This window comes from Salmo salar, chromosome 10 (genome assembly GCF_965601325.2).
Source record: "Salmo salar chromosome 10, fSalSal1, whole genome shotgun sequence".
Lineage (NCBI taxonomy): Eukaryota > Metazoa > Chordata > Actinopteri > Salmoniformes > Salmonidae > Salmo > Salmo salar.
Window position 1 is genome coordinate 95322192 of NC_138300.1, and position 20344 is coordinate 95342535.

At 46.6% G+C, this 20344-nt stretch overlaps 1 protein-coding gene across 1 annotated transcript in view; it reads left to right on the forward strand.

Annotated features, from left to right (window-relative positions):
* LOC106599044 (uncharacterized) overlaps window positions 1-20344 on the forward strand; it is a 158004-nt gene that overhangs the window by 39823 nt on the left and 97837 nt on the right. Inside the window, exons 12-15 of the mRNA XM_082956625.1 lie at window positions 1374-3299; window positions 6279-8204; window positions 11174-13099; window positions 16027-17952. Coding sequence (XP_082812751.1) covers window positions 1374-3299; window positions 6279-8204; window positions 11174-13099; window positions 16027-17952 — 7704 coding nt within the window. The remainder of the gene's footprint in view (window positions 1-1373; window positions 3300-6278; window positions 8205-11173; window positions 13100-16026; window positions 17953-20344) is intronic.

Consider the following 20344-nt stretch of genomic DNA (forward strand, 5'->3'; position numbering starts at 1 on the left):
GAGGCCCGTACTCTGGAGCGGGATCGATTTGGAGGTGGAGGGTCCGTCATGGCCTGGGGCGGTGTGTCACAGCATCATCGGACTGAGCTTGTTGTCATTGCAGGCAATCTCAGCGATGTGCGTTACAGGGACGACATCCTCCTCCCTCATGTGGTACCCTTCCTGCAGGCTCATCCTGACATGACCCTCCAGCATGACAATGCCTCCAGCCATACTGCATGTTCTTTGCGTGATTTCCTGCAAGACAGGAATGTCAGTGTTCTGCAATGGCCAGTGAAGATCCTGGATCTCAATCCCATTGAGCACGTCTGGGACCTGTTGGATTGGAGGGTGAGGGCTAGGGCCATTCTCCCCAGAAATGTCCGGGAACTTGCAGGTGCCTTGGTGGAAGAGTGTGGTAACATCTCACAGCAAGAACTGGCAAATCTGTTGCAGTCCATGAGGAGGAGATGCATTGCAGTACTTAATGCAGCTGGTGGCCACACGAGACACTGACTGTTACTTTTGATTTTGACCCCCCCTTTGTTCAGGGACACATTATTACATTTCTGTTAGTCACATGTCTGTGGAACTTGTTCAGTTTATGTCTCAGTTGTTGAATCCTGTTATGTTCATACAAATATTTACACATGTTAAGTTTGCTGAAAATAAACGCAGTTGACAGTGAGAGGACGTTTCTTGTTTTGCTGAGTTTACATGGTAAAGTTGATCATTTCATAACGAGGCCACCAATCCCTTTTGCGAGGCATGCCCGAAGCGCGAGGAGAAGCTTACTCAGTAAAAACTTTCAAACGGTCAAAACCATCTGGTTTTGAGATAGGGATGAAATCCAAAGTTGTGCTACATATTCATTGGCTTTGCAACAGCAATTTTTTACAGTCAATATTAATACAATACTAGCTCACACACTTAATCTGCAAAAATTACAAGTTAATCAGTGGGTGATGGTGATTTCAGAACCAAAGTGGAGGGACAAACAACATATGCTTCATTGCCCCGCTGATAGTGGTAGTGGGGTGGTAGATGCCTAGTCTCCCTTATGGCTCAGGTCAGGTGCCTAGATAGTACATACAACATAGATATACAGAATTTAAAAACACTCGCACGCACACACACACTCTCACACAAACACACACACACACACACACACACACACACACACACACACACACACACACACACACACACACACACACACACACACACACACACACACACAGATGTAGAGCATAAGACAGTTATTTTGTATGTATGTCACATGTAGTATGCAGTGTTTAAATAGCAACTAAGATGAGATATATTATTTATATTAATATTATTTTTAGTTATATTATTTTTAGTTATTTTTTATCAACACTGTTATTTTATTTCAGGTAAAGGAATGGCTCTGTCTGACCTGCCAGATGCAGAGAGCACTTGGAGCAATGGAACCCCCAGGACCTCCCATGATGAAATCCCAACCCTTGCCCAGCATAGTCTCTACACCTGTTGCACTTCAAAAGGAGAATGTCACACCTGCTGCATCTCAAAAGCCGACCCCAGCTCCAGCTAAACCCCAGAAGGAGGAGATCCCTGTACCTGCGGCTGGCCAAAAAGAGATCACTACACCCAGTGTGCCTCAGGAGACACCAATTCCCGCTGGTACCCCAGCACCAAATGCAGACAAAAAGGAGGAGACCCCACCACTAGGATCCACACAAAATAAACAGGCTTCACCTGCTGTGGCTGAGAAGGAGAATGAAGAACCTAGAATTGTACAGAAACCAGTGGACCAACCAATTCCAGCCACACCCAAAACCAGTGGAGCTGTTGCAACTGTACAGCAGCAAGAAAAGCAAACTCCTGCTACAAAGGCATCACAACAAGTACAGCCCCAGCAAGCTCCAATGCCAGACCTCGAAACTGCTCCCCTAAAGGAGCCAATGACTCCTGCTTCAGAGAAAGAGAAGAAGAACCTAGCACCAGGGTCACCACAGAAGGAGGTATTTCCGGCAGTGGCTTCACAGCAGGACAAAACGCCAGTGGACAAATCAACTCCAACCCCTGTCCAACATCCTCCACACCAAGAGACTCCACAACAACAAGAGCAACAACCTCAGCCTCTAGCAGGGACACCGAAAGGAGAGCCCGGGAAGCCTCAACAACAGCTTCCAAAAGGTGGAGCCTCTCATGCAAAATCTGTACCACCACCACAGGCCCAGCCCACCAAGCAGGAGTCAGGAGGCTTCTTTGGCTTTGGTGGTGCTAAATCTCAGCCTGCTCAGTCAAAGCCTGAAGACTCAGTGTCTGGGAAGATGCTTGGCTTTGGCTCCTCTATCTTCAGCTCGGCATCCACTTTGATCACCTCAGCTGTTCAGGATGAGCACCGCACCACACCTCCAGCTTCCCCCAAGGTGTCTATGACTCCTGCTTTAGTGAAAGAGACCCCAGCACCAGGCTCGTCACAGAAGAAGGAGGTATCCCCGACAGTGGTTTGCCAGCAGGACCAGACGTCAGTGGACAAACCGACTCCAACAGTAGTCCAACAACCTCCACAACAGAAGACTCTACAACAACAAGGACAGCCTCCGCAGCCCTCAGCAGAGGCTGCAAAATCAGAGCCTGATATATCAATAATTGAAGCTGCTAAAGCAGCAGACACTCAAAATCCGGCAAGCCCAGTGCCTGCTCAGAAGGCTCCACTGGAGAACCGGAGAACATCAGAACCTCATAAACCACCACAGCAGCCCATCCCTGGGCGTAGGGAGAGTAGTGCCTTCCCAGCCACAAAGCAACCCCCCAAGCAGGAATCAGGAGGCTTATTTGGCTTTGGAGGTCCCAAATCTCAGTCTGCCTCCTCAAAGCCCGAAGAGTCAGTGTCTGGGAAGATGTTTGGCTTTGGCTCTTCCATTTTCAGCTCTGCCTCCACTTTGATAACCTCAGTTGTTCAGGACGAGCCCCGCACCACACCGCCAGCTTCCCCCAAGATATCTGCACTGGCCCAGACCTCTCCCAAGATGCCTCCTGCAAACGAGACAAAACTACCTGCTGCTCAGAAAGCAGAGGAGAAGAAAGCAGCGCAACCCCAGAAGGCCAATATCCCCCCATCAGTACATGCCAAAGTGGACAAACCCCCATCAGCGCCTCCAAAGGGAGCAGCATCCTCCCAACCAGCTCCCAAAGCAGGCCAATCTACCTGTCCACTCTGCAAGGTGGAACTCAACAAGGGCTCCAAGGACCCTCCCAACTACAACACCTGCACAGAATGCAAGAACACTGTCTGCAACCTCTGTGGATTTAACCCCATGCCACATGAAACTGTAAGTAAATAGTATATGTTTCATCAAAGTAGTTAGCTACTCTAAAATAACTGTTGTGGTTTTTTTTTTAGAACAATTGGTTAATGATACGAACTATATATATATATATATATATATATATATATATATATATATATATATATATATATATACAATGTTTATATTCGCTAGTCTTGTCTTTCATGGGAGTTGTAAGAAAGGATAACAAGATGCTTTGATGGAGTTCTTGTTATTAATATTGTCTTTCCTTAAAAAATATCTAATGTTGGTTTATGATCTTCCTGGAAACCAATTGTAATCTGACAGCATTGTCTTTGAGTATCTTGGCAAGGTTTTGACATTCATGTTCATCTGCTACTGATCACATTTAACATATTGTTAGGTGCATGACTTTTGTCTGAAGGGGTTTGGAGTACATCGTGGCTCCCATACTCTACAGAATATGCTAGGGATGTAACATTCACCGAAACGCATCAGTCCACGGACCCCAAACCAATCCAAATGTAGCATGCATCGTTCAAAAAATAGATTCTAAAGTTATGAATTCACGGTTCACAAGCATTTTCTGCTCATATTACATTCTTTCTACTGTCTGAAAATATCTCTTATCTTGTAACAACTGATGCGTCCTCTCTTCTTCAGTGTTGGACTGCATGTAACTGTGTTGACAGTCATTGATCTACAAGTAATTTTGCATGCCAAACAACCCCAGGCAATGATAGTAGCCTATTCAAACTGCACACTCTGCCCAGCTTTGTTTTGGTTGTTTTGCTTTAAACAATCAGTATGGTCATTTTTAGATTTAAACTCAGCAAAAAAAGAAATGTCCCTTTTTCAGGACCCTGTCTTTCAAAGATAATTCGTAAAAATCCAAATAACTTCACAGATCTTCATTGTAAAGGGTTTAACACTGTTTCCCATGCTTGTTCAATGAACCTTAAACAATTTATGAACATGCACCTGTGGAACGGTCGTTAATACACTAACAGCTTACAGGCGGTAGGCAATTAAGGTCACAGTTATAAAAACTTAGGACACTAAAGAGGCCTTTCTACTGACTCTGAAAAACACCAAAAGAAAGATGCCCAGGGTCCCTGCTCATCTGCGTGAACGTGCCTTAGGCATGCTGCATGGAGGCATGAGGACTGCAGATGTGGCTAGGGCAATGAATTGCAATGTCCGTACTGTGAGATGCCTAAGACAGCGCTACAGGGAGACAGGACGGACAGCTGATCATCCTCGCAAGTGGCATACCACGTGTAACAACACCTGCGCAGGATCGGTATATCCGAACATCACAGCTGAGGGACAGGTACAGGATGGCAACAACAACTGCCCGAGTTACACCAGGAACGCACAATCCCTCCATCAGCGCTCTGACAGTCCTCAATATTCTGAGAGAGGCTGGACTGAGGGCTTGTAGGCCTGTTGTAAGGCAGGTCCTCACCAGACATCACCGGCAACAATGTCGCCTATGGGCACAAACCCACTGTCGCTGGACCAGACAGGACTGGCAAAAAGTGCTCTTCACTGACGAGTCGCGGTTTTGTCTCACCAGGGGTGATGGTCGGATTTGCGTTTATCGTCGAAGGAACGAGCATTACACCGAGGCCCGTACTCTGGAGCGGGATCGATTTGGAGGTGGAGGGTCCGTCATGGCCTGGGGCGGTGTGTCACAGCATCATCGGACTGAGCTTGTTGTCATTGCAGGCAATCTCAGCGATGTGCGTTACAGGGACGACATCCTCCTCCCTCATGTGGTACCCTTCCTGCAGGCTCATCCTGACATGACCCTCCAGCATGACAATGCCTCCAGCCATACTGCATGTTCTTTGCGTGATTTCCTGCAAGACAGGAATGTCAGTGTTCTGCAATGGCCAGTGAAGATCCTGGATCTCAATCCCATTGAGCACGTCTGGGACCTGTTGGATTGGAGGGTGAGGGCTAGGGCCATTCTCCCCAGAAATGTCCGGGAACTTGCAGGTGCCTTGGTGGAAGAGTGTGGTAACATCTCACAGCAAGAACTGGCAAATCTGTTGCAGTCCATGAGGAGGAGATGCATTGCAGTACTTAATGCAGCTGGTGGCCACACGAGACACTGACTGTTACTTTTGATTTTGACCCCCCCTTTGTTCAGGGACACATTATTACATTTCTGTTAGTCACATGTCTGTGGAACTTGTTCAGTTTATGTCTCAGTTGTTGAATCCTGTTATGTTCATACAAATATTTACACATGTTAAGTTTGCTGAAAATAAACGCAGTTGACAGTGAGAGGACGTTTCTTGTTTTGCTGAGTTTACATGGTAAAGTTGATCATTTCATAACGAGGCCACCAATCCCTTTTGCGAGGCATGCCCGAAGCGCGAGGAGAAGCTTACTCAGTAAAAACTTTCAAACGGTCAAAACCATCTGGTTTTGAGATAGGGATGAAATCCAAAGTTGTGCTACATATTCATTGGCTTTGCAACAGCAATTTTTTACAGTCAATATTAATACAATACTAGCTCACACACTTAATCTGCAAAAATTACAAGTTAATCAGTGGGTGATGGTGATTTCAGAACCAAAGTGGAGGGACAAACAACATATGCTTCATTGCCCCGCTGATAGTGGTAGTGGGGTGGTAGATGCCTAGTCTCCCTTATGGCTCAGGTCAGGTGCCTAGATAGTACATACAACATAGATATACAGAATTTAAAAACACTCGCACGCACACACACACTCTCACACAAACACCACACACACACACACACACACACACACACACACACACACACACACACACACACACACACACACACACACACACACACACACACACAGATGTAGAGCATAAGACAGTTATTTTGTATGTATGTCACATGTAGTATGCAGTGTTTAAATAGCAACTAAGATGAGATATATTATTTATATTAATATTATTTTTAGTTATATTATTTTTAGTTATTTTTTATCAACACTGTTATTTTATTTCAGGTAAAGGAATGGCTCTGTCTGACCTGCCAGATGCAGAGAGCACTTGGAGCAATGGAACCCCCAGGACCTCCCATGATGAAATCCCAACCCTTGCCCAGCATAGTCTCTACACCTGTTGCACTTCAAAAGGAGAATGTCACACCTGCTGCATCTCAAAAGCCGACCCCAGCTCCAGCTAAACCCCAGAAGGAGGAGATCCCTGTACCTGCGGCTGGCCAAAAAGAGATCACTACACCCAGTGTGCCTCAGGAGACACCAATTCCCGCTGGTACCCCAGCACCAAATGCAGACAAAAAGGAGGAGACCCCACCACTAGGATCCACACAAAATAAACAGGCTTCACCTGCTGTGGCTGAGAAGGAGAATGAAGAACCTAGAATTGTACAGAAACCAGTGGACCAACCAATTCCAGCCACACCCAAAACCAGTGGAGCTGTTGCAACTGTACAGCAGCAAGAAAAGCAAACTCCTGCTACAAAGGCATCACAACAAGTACAGCCCCAGCAAGCTCCAATGCCAGACCTCGAAACTGCTCCCCTAAAGGAGCCAATGACTCCTGCTTCAGAGAAAGAGAAGAAGAACCTAGCACCAGGGTCACCACAGAAGGAGGTATTTCCGGCAGTGACTTCACAGCAGGACAAAACGCCAGTGGACAAATCAACTCCAACCCCTGTCCAACATCCTCCACACCAAGAGACTCCACAACAACAAGAGCAACAACCTCAGCCTCTAGCAGGGACACCGAAAGGAGAGCCCGGGAAGCCTCAACAACAGCTTCCAAAAGGTGGAGCCTCTCATGCAAAATCTGTACCACCACCACAGGCCCAGCCCACCAAGCAGGAGTCAGGAGGCTTCTTTGGCTTTGGTGGTGCTAAATCTCAGCCTGCTCAGTCAAAGCCTGAAGACTCAGTGTCTGGGAAGATGCTTGGCTTTGGCTCCTCTATCTTCAGCTCGGCATCCACTTTGATCACCTCAGCTGTTCAGGATGAGCACCGCACCACACCTCCAGCTTCCCCCAAGGTGTCTATGACTCCTGCTTTAGTGAAAGAGACCCCAGCACCAGGCTCGTCACAGAAGAAGGAGGTATCCCCGACAGTGGTTTGCCAGCAGGACCAGACGTCAGTGGACAAACCGACTCCAACAGTAGTCCAACAACCTCCACAACAGAAGACTCTACAACAACAAGGACAGCCTCCGCAGCCCTCAGCAGAGGCTGCAAAATCAGAGCCTGATATATCAATAATTGAAGCTGCTAAAGCAGCAGACACTCAAAATCCGGCAAGCCCAGTGCCTGCTCAGAAGGCTCCACTGGAGAACCGGAGAACATCAGAACCTCATAAACCACCACAGCAGCCCATCCCTGGGCGTAGGGAGAGTAGTGCCTTCCCAGCCACAAAGCAACCCCCCAAGCAGGAATCAGGAGGCTTATTTGGCTTTGGAGGTCCCAAATCTCAGTCTGCCTCCTCAAAGCCCGAAGAGTCAGTGTCTGGGAAGATGTTTGGCTTTGGCTCTTCCATTTTCAGCTCTGCCTCCACTTTGATAACCTCAGTTGTTCAAGACGAGCCCCGCACCACACTGCCAGCTTCCCCCAAGATATCTGCACTGGCCCAGACCTCTCCCAAGATGCCTCCTGCAAACGAGACAAAACTACCTGCTGCTCAGAAAGCAGAGGAGAAGAAAGCAGCGCAACCCCAGAAGGCCAATATCCCCCGATCAGTACATGCCAAAGTGGACAAACCCCCATCAGCGCCTCCAAAGGGAGCAGCATCCTCCCAACCAGCTCCCAAAGCAGGCCAATCTACCTGTCCACTCTGCAAGGTGGAACTCAACAAGGGCTCCAAGGACCCTCCCAACTACAACACCTGCACAGAATGCAAGAACACTGTCTGCAACCTCTGTGGATTTAACCCCATGCCACATGAAACTGTAAGTAAATGGTATATGTTTCATCAAAGTAGTTAGCTACTCTAAAATAACTGTTGTGTTTTTTTTTTTTAGAACAATTGGTTAATGATACGAACTATATATATATATATATATATATATATATATATATATATATATATATATACAATGTTTATATTCGCTAGTCTTGTCTTTCATGGGAGTTGTAAGAAAGGATAACAAGATGCTTTGATGGAGTTCTTGTTATTAATATTGTCTTTCCTTAAAAAATATCTAATGTTGGTTTATGATCTTCCTGGAAACCAATTGTAATCTGACAGCATTGTCTTTGAGTATCTTGGCAAGGTTTTGACATTCATGTTCATCTGCTACTGATCACATTTAACATATTGTTAGGTGCATGACTTTTGTCTGAAGGGGTTTGGAGTACATCGTGGCTCCCATACTCTACAGAATATGCTAGGGATGTAACATTCACCGAAACGCATCAGTCCACGGACCCCAAACCAATCCCAATGTACTATGCATCGTTCAAAAAATAGATTCTAAAGTTATGAATTCACGGTTCACAAGCATTTTCTGCTCATATTACATTCTTTCTACTGTCTGAAAATATCTCTTATCTTGTAACAACTGATGCGTCCTCTCTTCTTCAGTGTTGGACTGCATGTAACTGTGTTGACAGTCATTGATCTACAAGTAATTTTGCATGCCAAACAACCCCAGGCAATGATAGTAGCCTATTCAAACTGCACACTCTGCCCAGCTTTGTTTTGGTTGTTTTGCTTTAAACAATCAGTATGGTCATTTTTAGATTTAAACTCAGCAAAAAAAGAAATGTCCCTTTTTCAGGACCCTGTCTTTCAAAGATAATTCGTAAAAATCCAAATAACTTCACAGATCTTCATTGTAAAGGGTTTAACACTGTTTCCCATGCTTGTTCAATGAACCTTAAACAATTTATGAACATGCACCTGTGGAACGGTCGTTAATACACTAACAGCTTACAGGCGGTAGGCAATTAAGGTCACAGTTATAAAAACTTAGGACACTAAAGAGGCCTTTCTACTGACTCTGAAAAACACCAAAAGAAAGATGCCCAGGGTCCCTGCTCATCTGCGTGAACGTGCCTTAGGCATGCTGCATGTAGGCATGAGGACTGCAGATGTGGCTAGGGCAATGAATTGCAATGTCCGTACTGTGAGATGCCTAAGACAGCGCTACAGGGAGACAGGACGGACAGCTGATCATCCTCGCAAGTGGCATACCACGTGTAACAACACCTGCGCAGGATCGGTATATCCGAACATCACAGCTGAGGGACAGGTACAGGATGGCAACAACAACTGCCCGAGTTACACCAGGAACGCACAATCCCTCCATCAGCGCTCTGACAGTCCTCAATATTCTGAGAGAGGCTGGACTGAGGGCTTGTAGGCCTGTTGTAAGGCAGGTCCTCACCAGACATCACCGGCAACAATGTCGCCTATGGGCACAAACCCACTGTCGCTGGACCAGACAGGACTGGCAAAAAGTGCTCTTCACTGACGAGTCGCGGTTTTGTCTCACCAGGGGTGATGGTCGGATTTGCGTTTATCGTCGAAGGAACGAGCATTACACCGAGGCCCGTACTCTGGAGCGGGATCGATTTGGAGGTGGAGGGTCCGTCATGGCCTGGGGCGGTGTGTCACAGCATCATCGGACTGAGCTTGTTGTCATTGCAGGCAATCTCAGCGATGTGCGTTACAGGGACGACATCCTCCTCCCTCATGTGGTACCCTTCCTGCAGGCTCATCCTGACATGACCCTCCAGCATGACAATGCCTCCAGCCATACTGCATGTTCTTTGCGTGATTTCCTGCAAGACAGGAATGTCAGTGTTCTGCAATGGCCAGTGAAGATCCTGGATCTCAATCCCATTGAGCACGTCTGGGACCTGTTGGATTGGAGGGTGAGGGCTAGGGCCATTCTCCCCAGAAATGTCCGGGAACTTGCAGGTGCCTTGGTGGAAGAGTGTGGTAACATCTCACAGCAAGAACTGGCAAATCTGTTGCAGTCCATGAGGAGGAGATGCATTGCAGTACTTAATGCAGCTGGTGGCCACACGAGACACTGACTGTTACTTTTGATTTTGACCCCCCCTTTGTTCAGGGACACATTATTACATTTCTGTTAGTCACATGTCTGTGGAACTTGTTCAGTTTATGTCTCAGTTGTTGAATCCTGTTATGTTCATACAAATATTTACACATGTTAAGTTTGCTGAAAATAAACGCAGTTGACAGTGAGAGGACGTTTCTTGTTTTGCTGAGTTTACATGGTAAAGTTGATCATTTCATAACGAGGCCACCAATCCCTTTTGCGAGGCATGCCCGAAGCGCGAGGAGAAGCTTACTCAGTAAAAACTTTCAAACGGTCAAAACCATCTGGTTTTGAGATAGGGATGAAATCCAAAGTTGTGCTACATATTCATTGGCTTTGCAACAGCAATTTTTTACAGTCAATATTAATACAATACTAGCTCACACACTTAATCTGCAAAAATTACAAGTTAATCAGTGGGTGATGGTGATTTCAGAACCAAAGTGGAGGGACAAACAACATATGCTTCATTGCCCCGCTGATAGTGGTAGTGGGGTGGTAGATGCCTAGTCTCCCTTATGGCTCAGGTCAGGTGCCTAGATAGTACATACAACATAGATATACAGAATTTAAAAACACTCGCACGCACACACACACTCTCACACAAACACACACACACACACACACACACACACACACACACACACACACACACACACACACACACACACACACACACACACACACACACACAGATGTAGAGCATAAGACAGTTATTTTGTATGTATGTCACATGTAGTATGCAGTGTTTAAATAGCAACTAAGATGAGATATATTATTTATATTAATATTATTTTTAGTTATATTATTTTTAGTTATTTTTTATCAACACTGTTATTTTATTTCAGGTAAAGGAATGGCTCTGTCTGACCTGCCAGATGCAGAGAGCACTTGGAGCAATGGAACCCCCAGGACCTCCCATGATGAAATCCCAACCCTTGCCCAGCATAGTCTCTACACCTGTTGCACTTCAAAAGGAGAATGTCACACCTGCTGCATCTCAAAAGCCGACCCCAGCTCCAGCTAAACCCCAGAAGGAGGAGATCCCTGTACCTGCGGCTGGCCAAAAAGAGATCACTACACCCAGTGTGCCTCAGGAGACACCAATTCCCGCTGGTACCCCAGCACCAAATGCAGACAAAGAGGAGGAGACCCCACCACTAGGATCCACACAAAATAAACAGGCTTCACCTGCTGTGGCTGAGAAGGAGAATGAAGAACCTAGAATTGTACAGAAACCAGTGGACCAACCAATTCCAGCCACACCCAAAACCAGTGGAGCTGTTGCAACTGTACAGCAGCAAGAAAAGCAAACTCCTGCTACAAAGGCATCACAACAAGTACAGCCCCAGCAAGCTCCAATGCCAGACCTCGAAACTGCTCCCCTAAAGGAGCCAATGACTCCTGCTTCAGAGAAAGAGAAGAAGAACCTAGCACCAGGGTCACCACAGAAGGAGGTATTTCCGGCAGTGGCTTCACAGCAGGACAAAACGCCAGTGGACAAATCAACTCCAACCCCTGTCCAACATCCTCCACACCAAGAGACTCCACAACAACAAGAGCAACAACCTCAGCCTCTAGCAGGGACACCGAAAGGAGAGCCCGGGAAGCCTCAACAACAGCTTCCAAAAGGTGGAGCCTCTCATGCAAAATCTGTACCACCACCACAGGCCCAGCCCACCAAGCAGGAGTCAGGAGGCTTCTTTGGCTTTGGTGGTGCTAAATCTCAGCCTGCTCAGTCAAAGCCTGAAGACTCAGTGTCTGGGAAGATGCTTGGCTTTGGCTCCTCTATCTTCAGCTCGGCATCCACTTTGATCACCTCAGCTGTTCAGGATGAGCACCGCACCACACCTCCAGCTTCCCCCAAGGTGTCTATGACTCCTGCTTTAGTGAAAGAGACCCCAGCACCAGGCTCGTCACAGAAGAAGGAGGTATCCCCGACAGTGGTTTGCCAGCAGGACCAGACGTCAGTGGACAAACCGACTCCAACAGTAGTCCAACAACCTCCACAACAGAAGACTCTACAACAACAAGGACAGCCTCCGCAGCCCTCAGCAGAGGCTGCAAAATCAGAGCCTGATATATCAATAATTGAAGCTGCTAAAGCAGCAGACACTCAAAATCCGGCAAGCCCAGTGCCTGCTCAGAAGGCTCCACTGGAGAACCGGAGAACATCAGAACCTCATAAACCACCACAGCAGCCCATCCCTGGGCGTAGGGAGAGTAGTGCCTTCCCAGCCACAAAGCAACCCCCCAAGCAGGAATCAGGAGGCTTATTTGGCTTTGGAGGTCCCAAATCTCAGTCTGCCTCCTCAAAGCCCGAAGAGTCAGTGTCTGGGAAGATGTTTGGCTTTGGCTCTTCCATTTTCAGCTCTGCCTCCACTTTGATAACCTCAGTTGTTCAGGACGAGCCCCGCACCACACCGCCAGCTTCCCCCAAGATATCTGCACTGGCCCAGACCTCTCCCAAGATGCCTCCTGCAAACGAGACAAAACTACCTGCTGCTCAGAAAGCAGAGGAGAAGAAAGCAGCGCAACCCCAGAAGGCCAATATCCCCCCATCAGTACATGCCAAAGTGGACAAACCCCCATCAGCGCCTCCAAAGGGAGCAGCATCCTCCCAACCAGCTCCCAAAGCAGGCCAATCTACCTGTCCACTCTGCAAGGTGGAACTCAACAAGGGCTCCAAGGACCCTCCCAACTACAACACCTGCACAGAATGCAAGAACACTGTCTGCAACCTCTGTGGATTTAACCCCATGCCACATGAAACTGTAAGTAAATAGTATATGTTTCATCAAAGTAGTTAGCTACTCTAAAATAACTGTTGTGGGTTTTTTTTTTGAACAATTGGTTAATGATACGAACTATATATATATATATATATATACAATGTTTATATTCGCTAGTCTTGTCTTTCATGGGAGTTGTAAGAAAGGATAACAAGATGCTTTGATGGAGTTCTTGTTATTAATATTGTCTTTCCTTAAAAAATATCTAATGTTGGTTTATGATCTTCCTGGAAACCAATTGTAATCTGACAGCATTGTCTTTGAGTATATTGGCAAGGTTTTGACATTCATGTTCATCTGCTACTGATCACATTTAACATATTGTTAGGTGCATGACTTTTGTCTGAAGGGGTTTGGAGTACATCGTGGCTCCCATACTCTACAGAATATGCTAGGGATGTAACATTCACCGAAACGCATCAGTCCACGGACCCCAAACCAATCCAAATGTAGCATGCATCGTTCAAAAAATAGATTGTAAAGTTATGAATCACGGTTCACAAGCATTTTCTGCTCATATTACATTCTTTCTACTGTCTGAAAATATCTCTTATCTTGTAACAACTGATGCGTCCTCTCTTCTTCAGTGTTGGACTGCATGTAACTGTGTTGACAGTCATTGATCTACAAGTAATTTTGCATGCCAAACAACCCCAGGCAATGATAGTAGCCTATTCAAACTGCACACTCTGCCCAGCTTTGTTTTGGTTGTTTTGCTTTAAACAATCAGTATGGTCATTTTTAGATTTAAACTCAGCAAAAAAAGAAATGTCCCTTTTTCAGGACCCTGTCTTTCAAAGATAATTCGTAAAAATCCAAATAACTTCACAGATCTTCATTGTAAAGGGTTTAACACTGTTTCCCATGCTTGTTCAATGAACCTTAAACAATTTATGAACATGCACCTGTGGAACGGTCGTTAATACACTAACAGCTTACAGGCGGTAGGCAATTAAGGTCACAGTTATAAAAGCTTAGGACACTAAAGAGGCCTTTCTACTGACTCTGAAAAACACCAAAAGAAAGATGCCCAGGGTCCCTGCTCATCTGCGTGAACGTGCCTTAGGCATGCTGCATGGAGGCATGAGGACTGCAGATGTGGCTAGGGCAATGAATTGCAATGTCCGTACTGTGAGATGCCTAAGACAGCGCTACAGGGAGACAGGACGGACAGCTGATCATCCTCGCAAGTGGCATACCACGTGTAACAACACCTGCGCAGGATCGGTATATCCGAACATCACAGCTGAGGGACAGGTACAGGATGGCAACAACAACTGCCCGAGTTACACCAGGAACGCACAATCCCTCCATCAGCGCTCTGACAGTCCTCAATATTCTGAGAGAGGCTGGACTGAGGGCTTGTAGGCCTGTTGTAAGGCAGGTCCTCACCAGACATCACCGGCAACAATGTCGCCTATGGGCACAAACCCACTGTCGCTGGACCAGACAGGACTGGCAAAAAGTGCTCTTCACTGACGAGTCGCGGTTTTGTCTCACCAGGGGTGATGGTCGGATTTGCGTTTATCGTCGAAGGAACGAGCATTACACCGAGGCCCGTACTCTGGAGCGGGATCGATTTGGAGGTGGAGGGTCCGTCATGGCCTGGGGCGGTGTGTCACAGCATCATCGGACTGAGCTTGTTGTCATTGCTTGGCAATCTCAGCGATGTGCGTTACAGGGACGACATCCTCCTCCCTCATGTGGTACCCTTCCTGCAGGCTCATCCTGACATGACCCTCCAGCATGACAATGCCTCCAGCCATACTGCATGTTCTTTGCGTGATTTCCTGCAAGACAGGAATGTCAGTGTTTTGCAATGGCCAGTGAAGATCCTGGATCTCAATCCCATTGAGCACGTCTGGGACCTGTTGGATTGGAGGGTGAGGGCTAGGGCCATTCTCCCCAGAAATGTCCGGGAACTTGCAGGTGCCTTGGTGGAAGAGTGTGGTAACATCTCACAGCAAGAACTGGCAAATCTGTTGCAGTCCATGAGGAGGAGATGCATTGCAGTACTTAATGCAGCTGGTGGCCACACGAGACACTGACTGTTACTTTTGATTTTGACCCCCCCTTTGTTCAGGGACACATTATTACATTTATGTTAGTCACATGTCTGTGGAACTTGTTCAGTTTATGTCTCAGTTGTTGAATCCTGTTATGTTCATACAAATATTTACACATGTTAAGTTTGCTGAAAATAAACGCAGTTGACAGTGAGAGGACGTTTCTTGTTTTGCTGAGTTTACATGGTAAAGTTGATCATTTCATAACGAGGCCACCAATCCCTTTTGCGAGGCATGCCCGAAGCGCGAGGAGAAGCTTACTCAGTAAAAACTTTCAAACGGTCAAAACCATCTGGTTTTGAGATAGGGATGAAATCCAAAGTTGTGCTACATATTCATTGGCTTTGCAACAGCAATTTTTTACAGTCAATATTAATACAATACTAGCTCACACACTTAATCTGCAAAAATTACAAGTTAATCAGTGGGTGATGGTGATTTCAGAACCAAAGTGGAGGGACAAACAACATATGCTTCATTGCCCCGCTGATAGTGGTAGTGGGGTGGTAGATGCCTAGTCTCACTTATGGCTCAGGTCAGGTGCCTAGATAGTACATACAACATAGATATACAGAATTTAAAAACACTCGCACGCACACACACACTCTCACACAACACACACACACACACACACACACACACACACACACACACACACACACACACACACACACACACACACACACACAGATGTAGAGCATAAGACAGTTATTTTGTATGTATGTCACATGTAGTATGCAGTGTTTAAATAGCAACTAAGATGAGATATATTATTTATATTAATATTATTTTTAGTTATATTATTTTTAGTTATTTTTTATCAACACTGTTATTTTATTTCAGGTAAAGGAATGGCTCTGTCTGACCTGCCAGATGCAGAGAGCACTTGGAGCAATGGAACCCCCAGGACCTCCCATGATGAAATCCCAACCCTTGCCCAGCATAGTCTCTACACCTGTTGCACTTCAAAAGGAGAATGTCACACCTGCTGCATCTCAAAAGCCGACCCCAGCTCCAGCTAAACCCCAGAAGGAGGAGATCCCTGTACCTGCGGCTGGCCAAAAAGAGATCACTACACCCAGTGTGCCTCAGGAGACACCAATTCCCGCTGGTACCCCAGCACCAAATGCAGACAAAAAGGAGGAGACCCCACCACTAGGATCCACACAAAATAAACAGGCTTCACCTGCTGTGGCTGAGAAGGAGAATGAAGAACCTAGAATTGTACAGAAACCAGTGGACCAACCAATTCCAGCCACACCCAAAACCAGTGGAGCTGTTGCAACTGTACAGCAGCAAGAAAAGCAAACTCCTGCTACAAAGGCATCACAACAAGTACAGCCCCAGCAAGCTCCAATGCCAGACCTCGAAACTGCTCCCCTAAAGGAGCCAATGACTCCTGCTTCAGAGAAAGAGAAGAAGAACCTAGCACCAGGGTCACCACAGAAGGAGGTATTTCCGGCAGTGGCTTCACAGCAGGACAAAACGCCAGTGGACAAATCAACTCCAACCCCTGTCCAACATCCTCCACACCAAGAGACTCCACAACAACAAGAGCAACAACCTCAGCCTCTAGCAGGGACACAGAAAGGAGAGCCCGGGAAGCCTCAACAACAGCTTCCAAAAGGTGGAGCCTCTCATGCAAAATCTGTACCACCACCACAGGCCCAGCCCACCAAGCAGGAGTCAGGAGGCTTCTTTGGCTTTGGTGGTGCTAAATCTCAGCCTGCTCAGTCAAAGCCTGAAGACTCAGTGTCTGGGAAGATGCTTGGCTTTGGCTCCTCTATCTTCAGCTCGGCATCCACTTTGATCACCTCAGCTGTTCAGGATGAGCACCGCACCACACCTCCAGCTTCCCCCAAGGTGTCTATGACTCCTGCTTTAGTGAAAGAGACCCCAGCACCAGGCTCGTCACAGAAGAAGGAGGTATCCCCGACAGTGGTTTGCCAGCAGGACCAGACGTCAGTGGACAAACCGACTCCAACAGTAGTCCAACAACCTCCACAACAGAAGACTCTACAACAACAAGGACAGCCTCCGCAGCCCTCAGCAGAGGCTGCAAAATCAGAGCCTGATATATCAATAATTGAAGCTGCTAAAGCAGCAGACACTCAAAATCCGGCAAGCCCAGTGCCTGCTCAGAAGGCTCCACTGGAGAACCGGAGAACATCAGAACCTCATAAACCACCACAGCAGCCCATCCCTGGGCGTAGGGAGAGTAGTGCCTTCCCAGCCACAAAGCAACCCCCCAAGCAGGAATCAGGAGGCTTATTTGGCTTTGGAGGTCCCAAATCTCAGTCTGCCTCCTCAAAGCCCGAAGAGTCAGTGTCTGGGAAGATGTTTGGCTTTGGCTCTTCCATTTTCAGCTCTGCCTCCACTTTGATAACCTCAGTTGTTCAGGACGAGCCCCGCACCACACCGCCAGCTTCCCCCAAGATATCTGCACTGGCCCAGACCTCTCCCAAGATGCCTCCTGCAAATGAGACAAAACTACCTGCTGCTCAGAAAGCAGAGGAGAAGAAAGCAGCGCAACCCCAGAAGGCCAATATCCCCCCATCAGTACATGCCAAAGTGGACAAACCCCCATCAGCGCCTCCAAAGGGAGCAGCATCCTCCCAACCAGCTCCCAAAGCAGGCCAATCTACCTGTCCACTCTGCAAGGTGGAACTCAACAAGGGCTCCAAGGACCCTCCCAACTACAACACCTGCACAGAATGCAAGAACACTGTCTGCAACCTCTGTGGATTTAACCCCATGCCACATGAAACTGTAAGTAAATAGTATATGTTTCATCAAAGTAGTTAGCTACTCTAAAATAACTGTTGTGGGTTTTTTTTTAGAACAATTGGTTAATGATACGAACTATATATATATATATATATATACAATGTTTATATTCGCTAGTCTTGTCTTTCATGGGAGTTGTAAGAAAGGATAACAAGATGCTTTGATGGAGTTCTTGTTATTAATATTGTCTTTCCTTAAAAAATATCTAATGTTGGTTTATGATCTTCCTGGAAACCAATTGTAATCTGACAGCATTGTCTTTGAGTATATTGGCAAGGTTTTGACATTCATGTTCATCTGCTACTGATCACATTTAACATATTGTTAGGTGCATGACTTTTGTCTGAAGGGGTTTGGAGTACATCGTGGCTCCCATACTCTACAGAATATGCTAGGGATGTAACATTCACCGAAACGCATCAGTCCACGGACCCCAAACCAATCCAAATGTAGCATGCATCGTTCAAAAAATAGATTCTAAAGTTATGAATTCACGGTTCACAAGCATTTTCTGCTCATATTACATTCTTTCTACTGTCTGAAAATATCTCTTATCTTGTAACAACTGATGCGTCCTCTCTTCTTCAGTGTTGGACTGCATGTAACTGTGTTGACAGTCATTGATCTACAAGTAATTTTGCATGCCAAACAACCCCAGGCAATGATAGTAGCCTATTCAAACTGCACACTCTGCCCAGCTTTGTTTTGGTTGTTTTGCTTTAAACAATCAGTATGGTCATTTTTAGATTTAAACTCAGCAAAAAAAGAAATGTCCCTTTTTCAGGACCCTGTCTTTCAAAGATAATTCGTAAAAATCCAAATAACTTCACAGATCTTCATTGTAAAGGGTTTAACACTGTTTCCCATGCTTGTTCAATGAACCTTAAACAATTTATGAACATGCACCTGTGGAACGGTCGTTAATACACTAACAGCTTACAGGCGGTAGGCAATTAAGGTCACAGTTATAAAAACTTAGGACACTAAAGAGGCCTTTCTACTGACTCTGAAAAACACCAAAAGAAAGATGCCCAGGGTCCCTGCTCATCTGCGTGAACGTGCCTTAGGCATGCTGCATGGAGGCATGAGGACTGCAGATGTGGCTAGGGCAATGAATTGCAATGTCCGTACTGTGAGATGCCTAAGACAGCGCTACAGGGAGACAGGACGGACAGCTGATCATCCTCGCAAGTGGCATACCACGTGTAACAACACCTGCGCAGGATCGGTATATCCGAACATCACAGCTGAGGGACAGGTACAGGATGGCAACAACAACTGCCCGAGTTACACCAGGAACGCACAATCCCTCCATCAGCGCTCTGACAGTCCTCAATATTCTGAGAGAGGCTGGACTGAGGGCTTGTAGGCCTGTTGTAAGGCAGGTCCTCACCAGACATCACCGGCAACAATGTCGCCTATGGGCACAAACCCACTGTCGCTGGACCAGACAGGACTGGCAAAAAGTGCTCTTCACTGACGAGTCGCGGTTTTGTCTCACCAGGGGTGATGGTCGGATTTGCGTTTATCGTCGAAGGAACGAGCATTACACCGAGGCCCGTACTCTGGAGCGGGATCGATTTGGAGGTGGAGGGTCCGTCATGGCCTGGGGCGGTGTGTCACAGCATCATCGGACTGAGCTTGTTGTCATTGCAGGCAATCTCAGCGATGTGCGTTACAGGGACGACATCCTCCTCCCTCATGTGGTACCCTTCCTGCAGGCTCATCCTGACATGACCCTCCAGCATGACAATGCCTCCAGCCATACTGCATGTTCTTTGCGTGATTTCCTGCAAGACAGGAATGTCAGTGTTCTGCAATGGCCAGTGAAGATCCTGGATCTCAATCCCATTGAGCACGTCTGGGACCTGTTGGATTGGAGGGTGAGGGCTAGGGCCATTCCCCCCAGAAATGTCCGGGAACTTGCAGGTGCCTTGGTGGAAGAGTGTGGTAACATCTCACAGCAAGAACTGGCAAATCTGTTGCAGTCCATGAGGAGGAGATGCATTGCAGTACTTAATGCAGCTGGTGGCCACACGAGACACTGACTGTTACTTTTGATTTTGACCCCCCCTTTGTTCAGGGACACATTATTACATTTCTGTTAGTCACATGTCTGTGGAACTTCTTCAGTTTATGTCTCAGTTGTTGAATCCTGTTATGTTCATACAAATATTTACACATGTTAAGTTTGCTGAAAATAAACGCAGTTGACAGTGAGAGGACGTTTCTTGTTTTGCTGAGTTTACATGGTAAAGTTGATCATTTCATAACGAGGCCACCAATCCCTTTTGCGAGGCATGCCCGAAGCGTGAGGAGAAGCTTACTAAGTAAAAACTTTCAAACGGTCAAAACCATCTGGTTTTGAGATAGG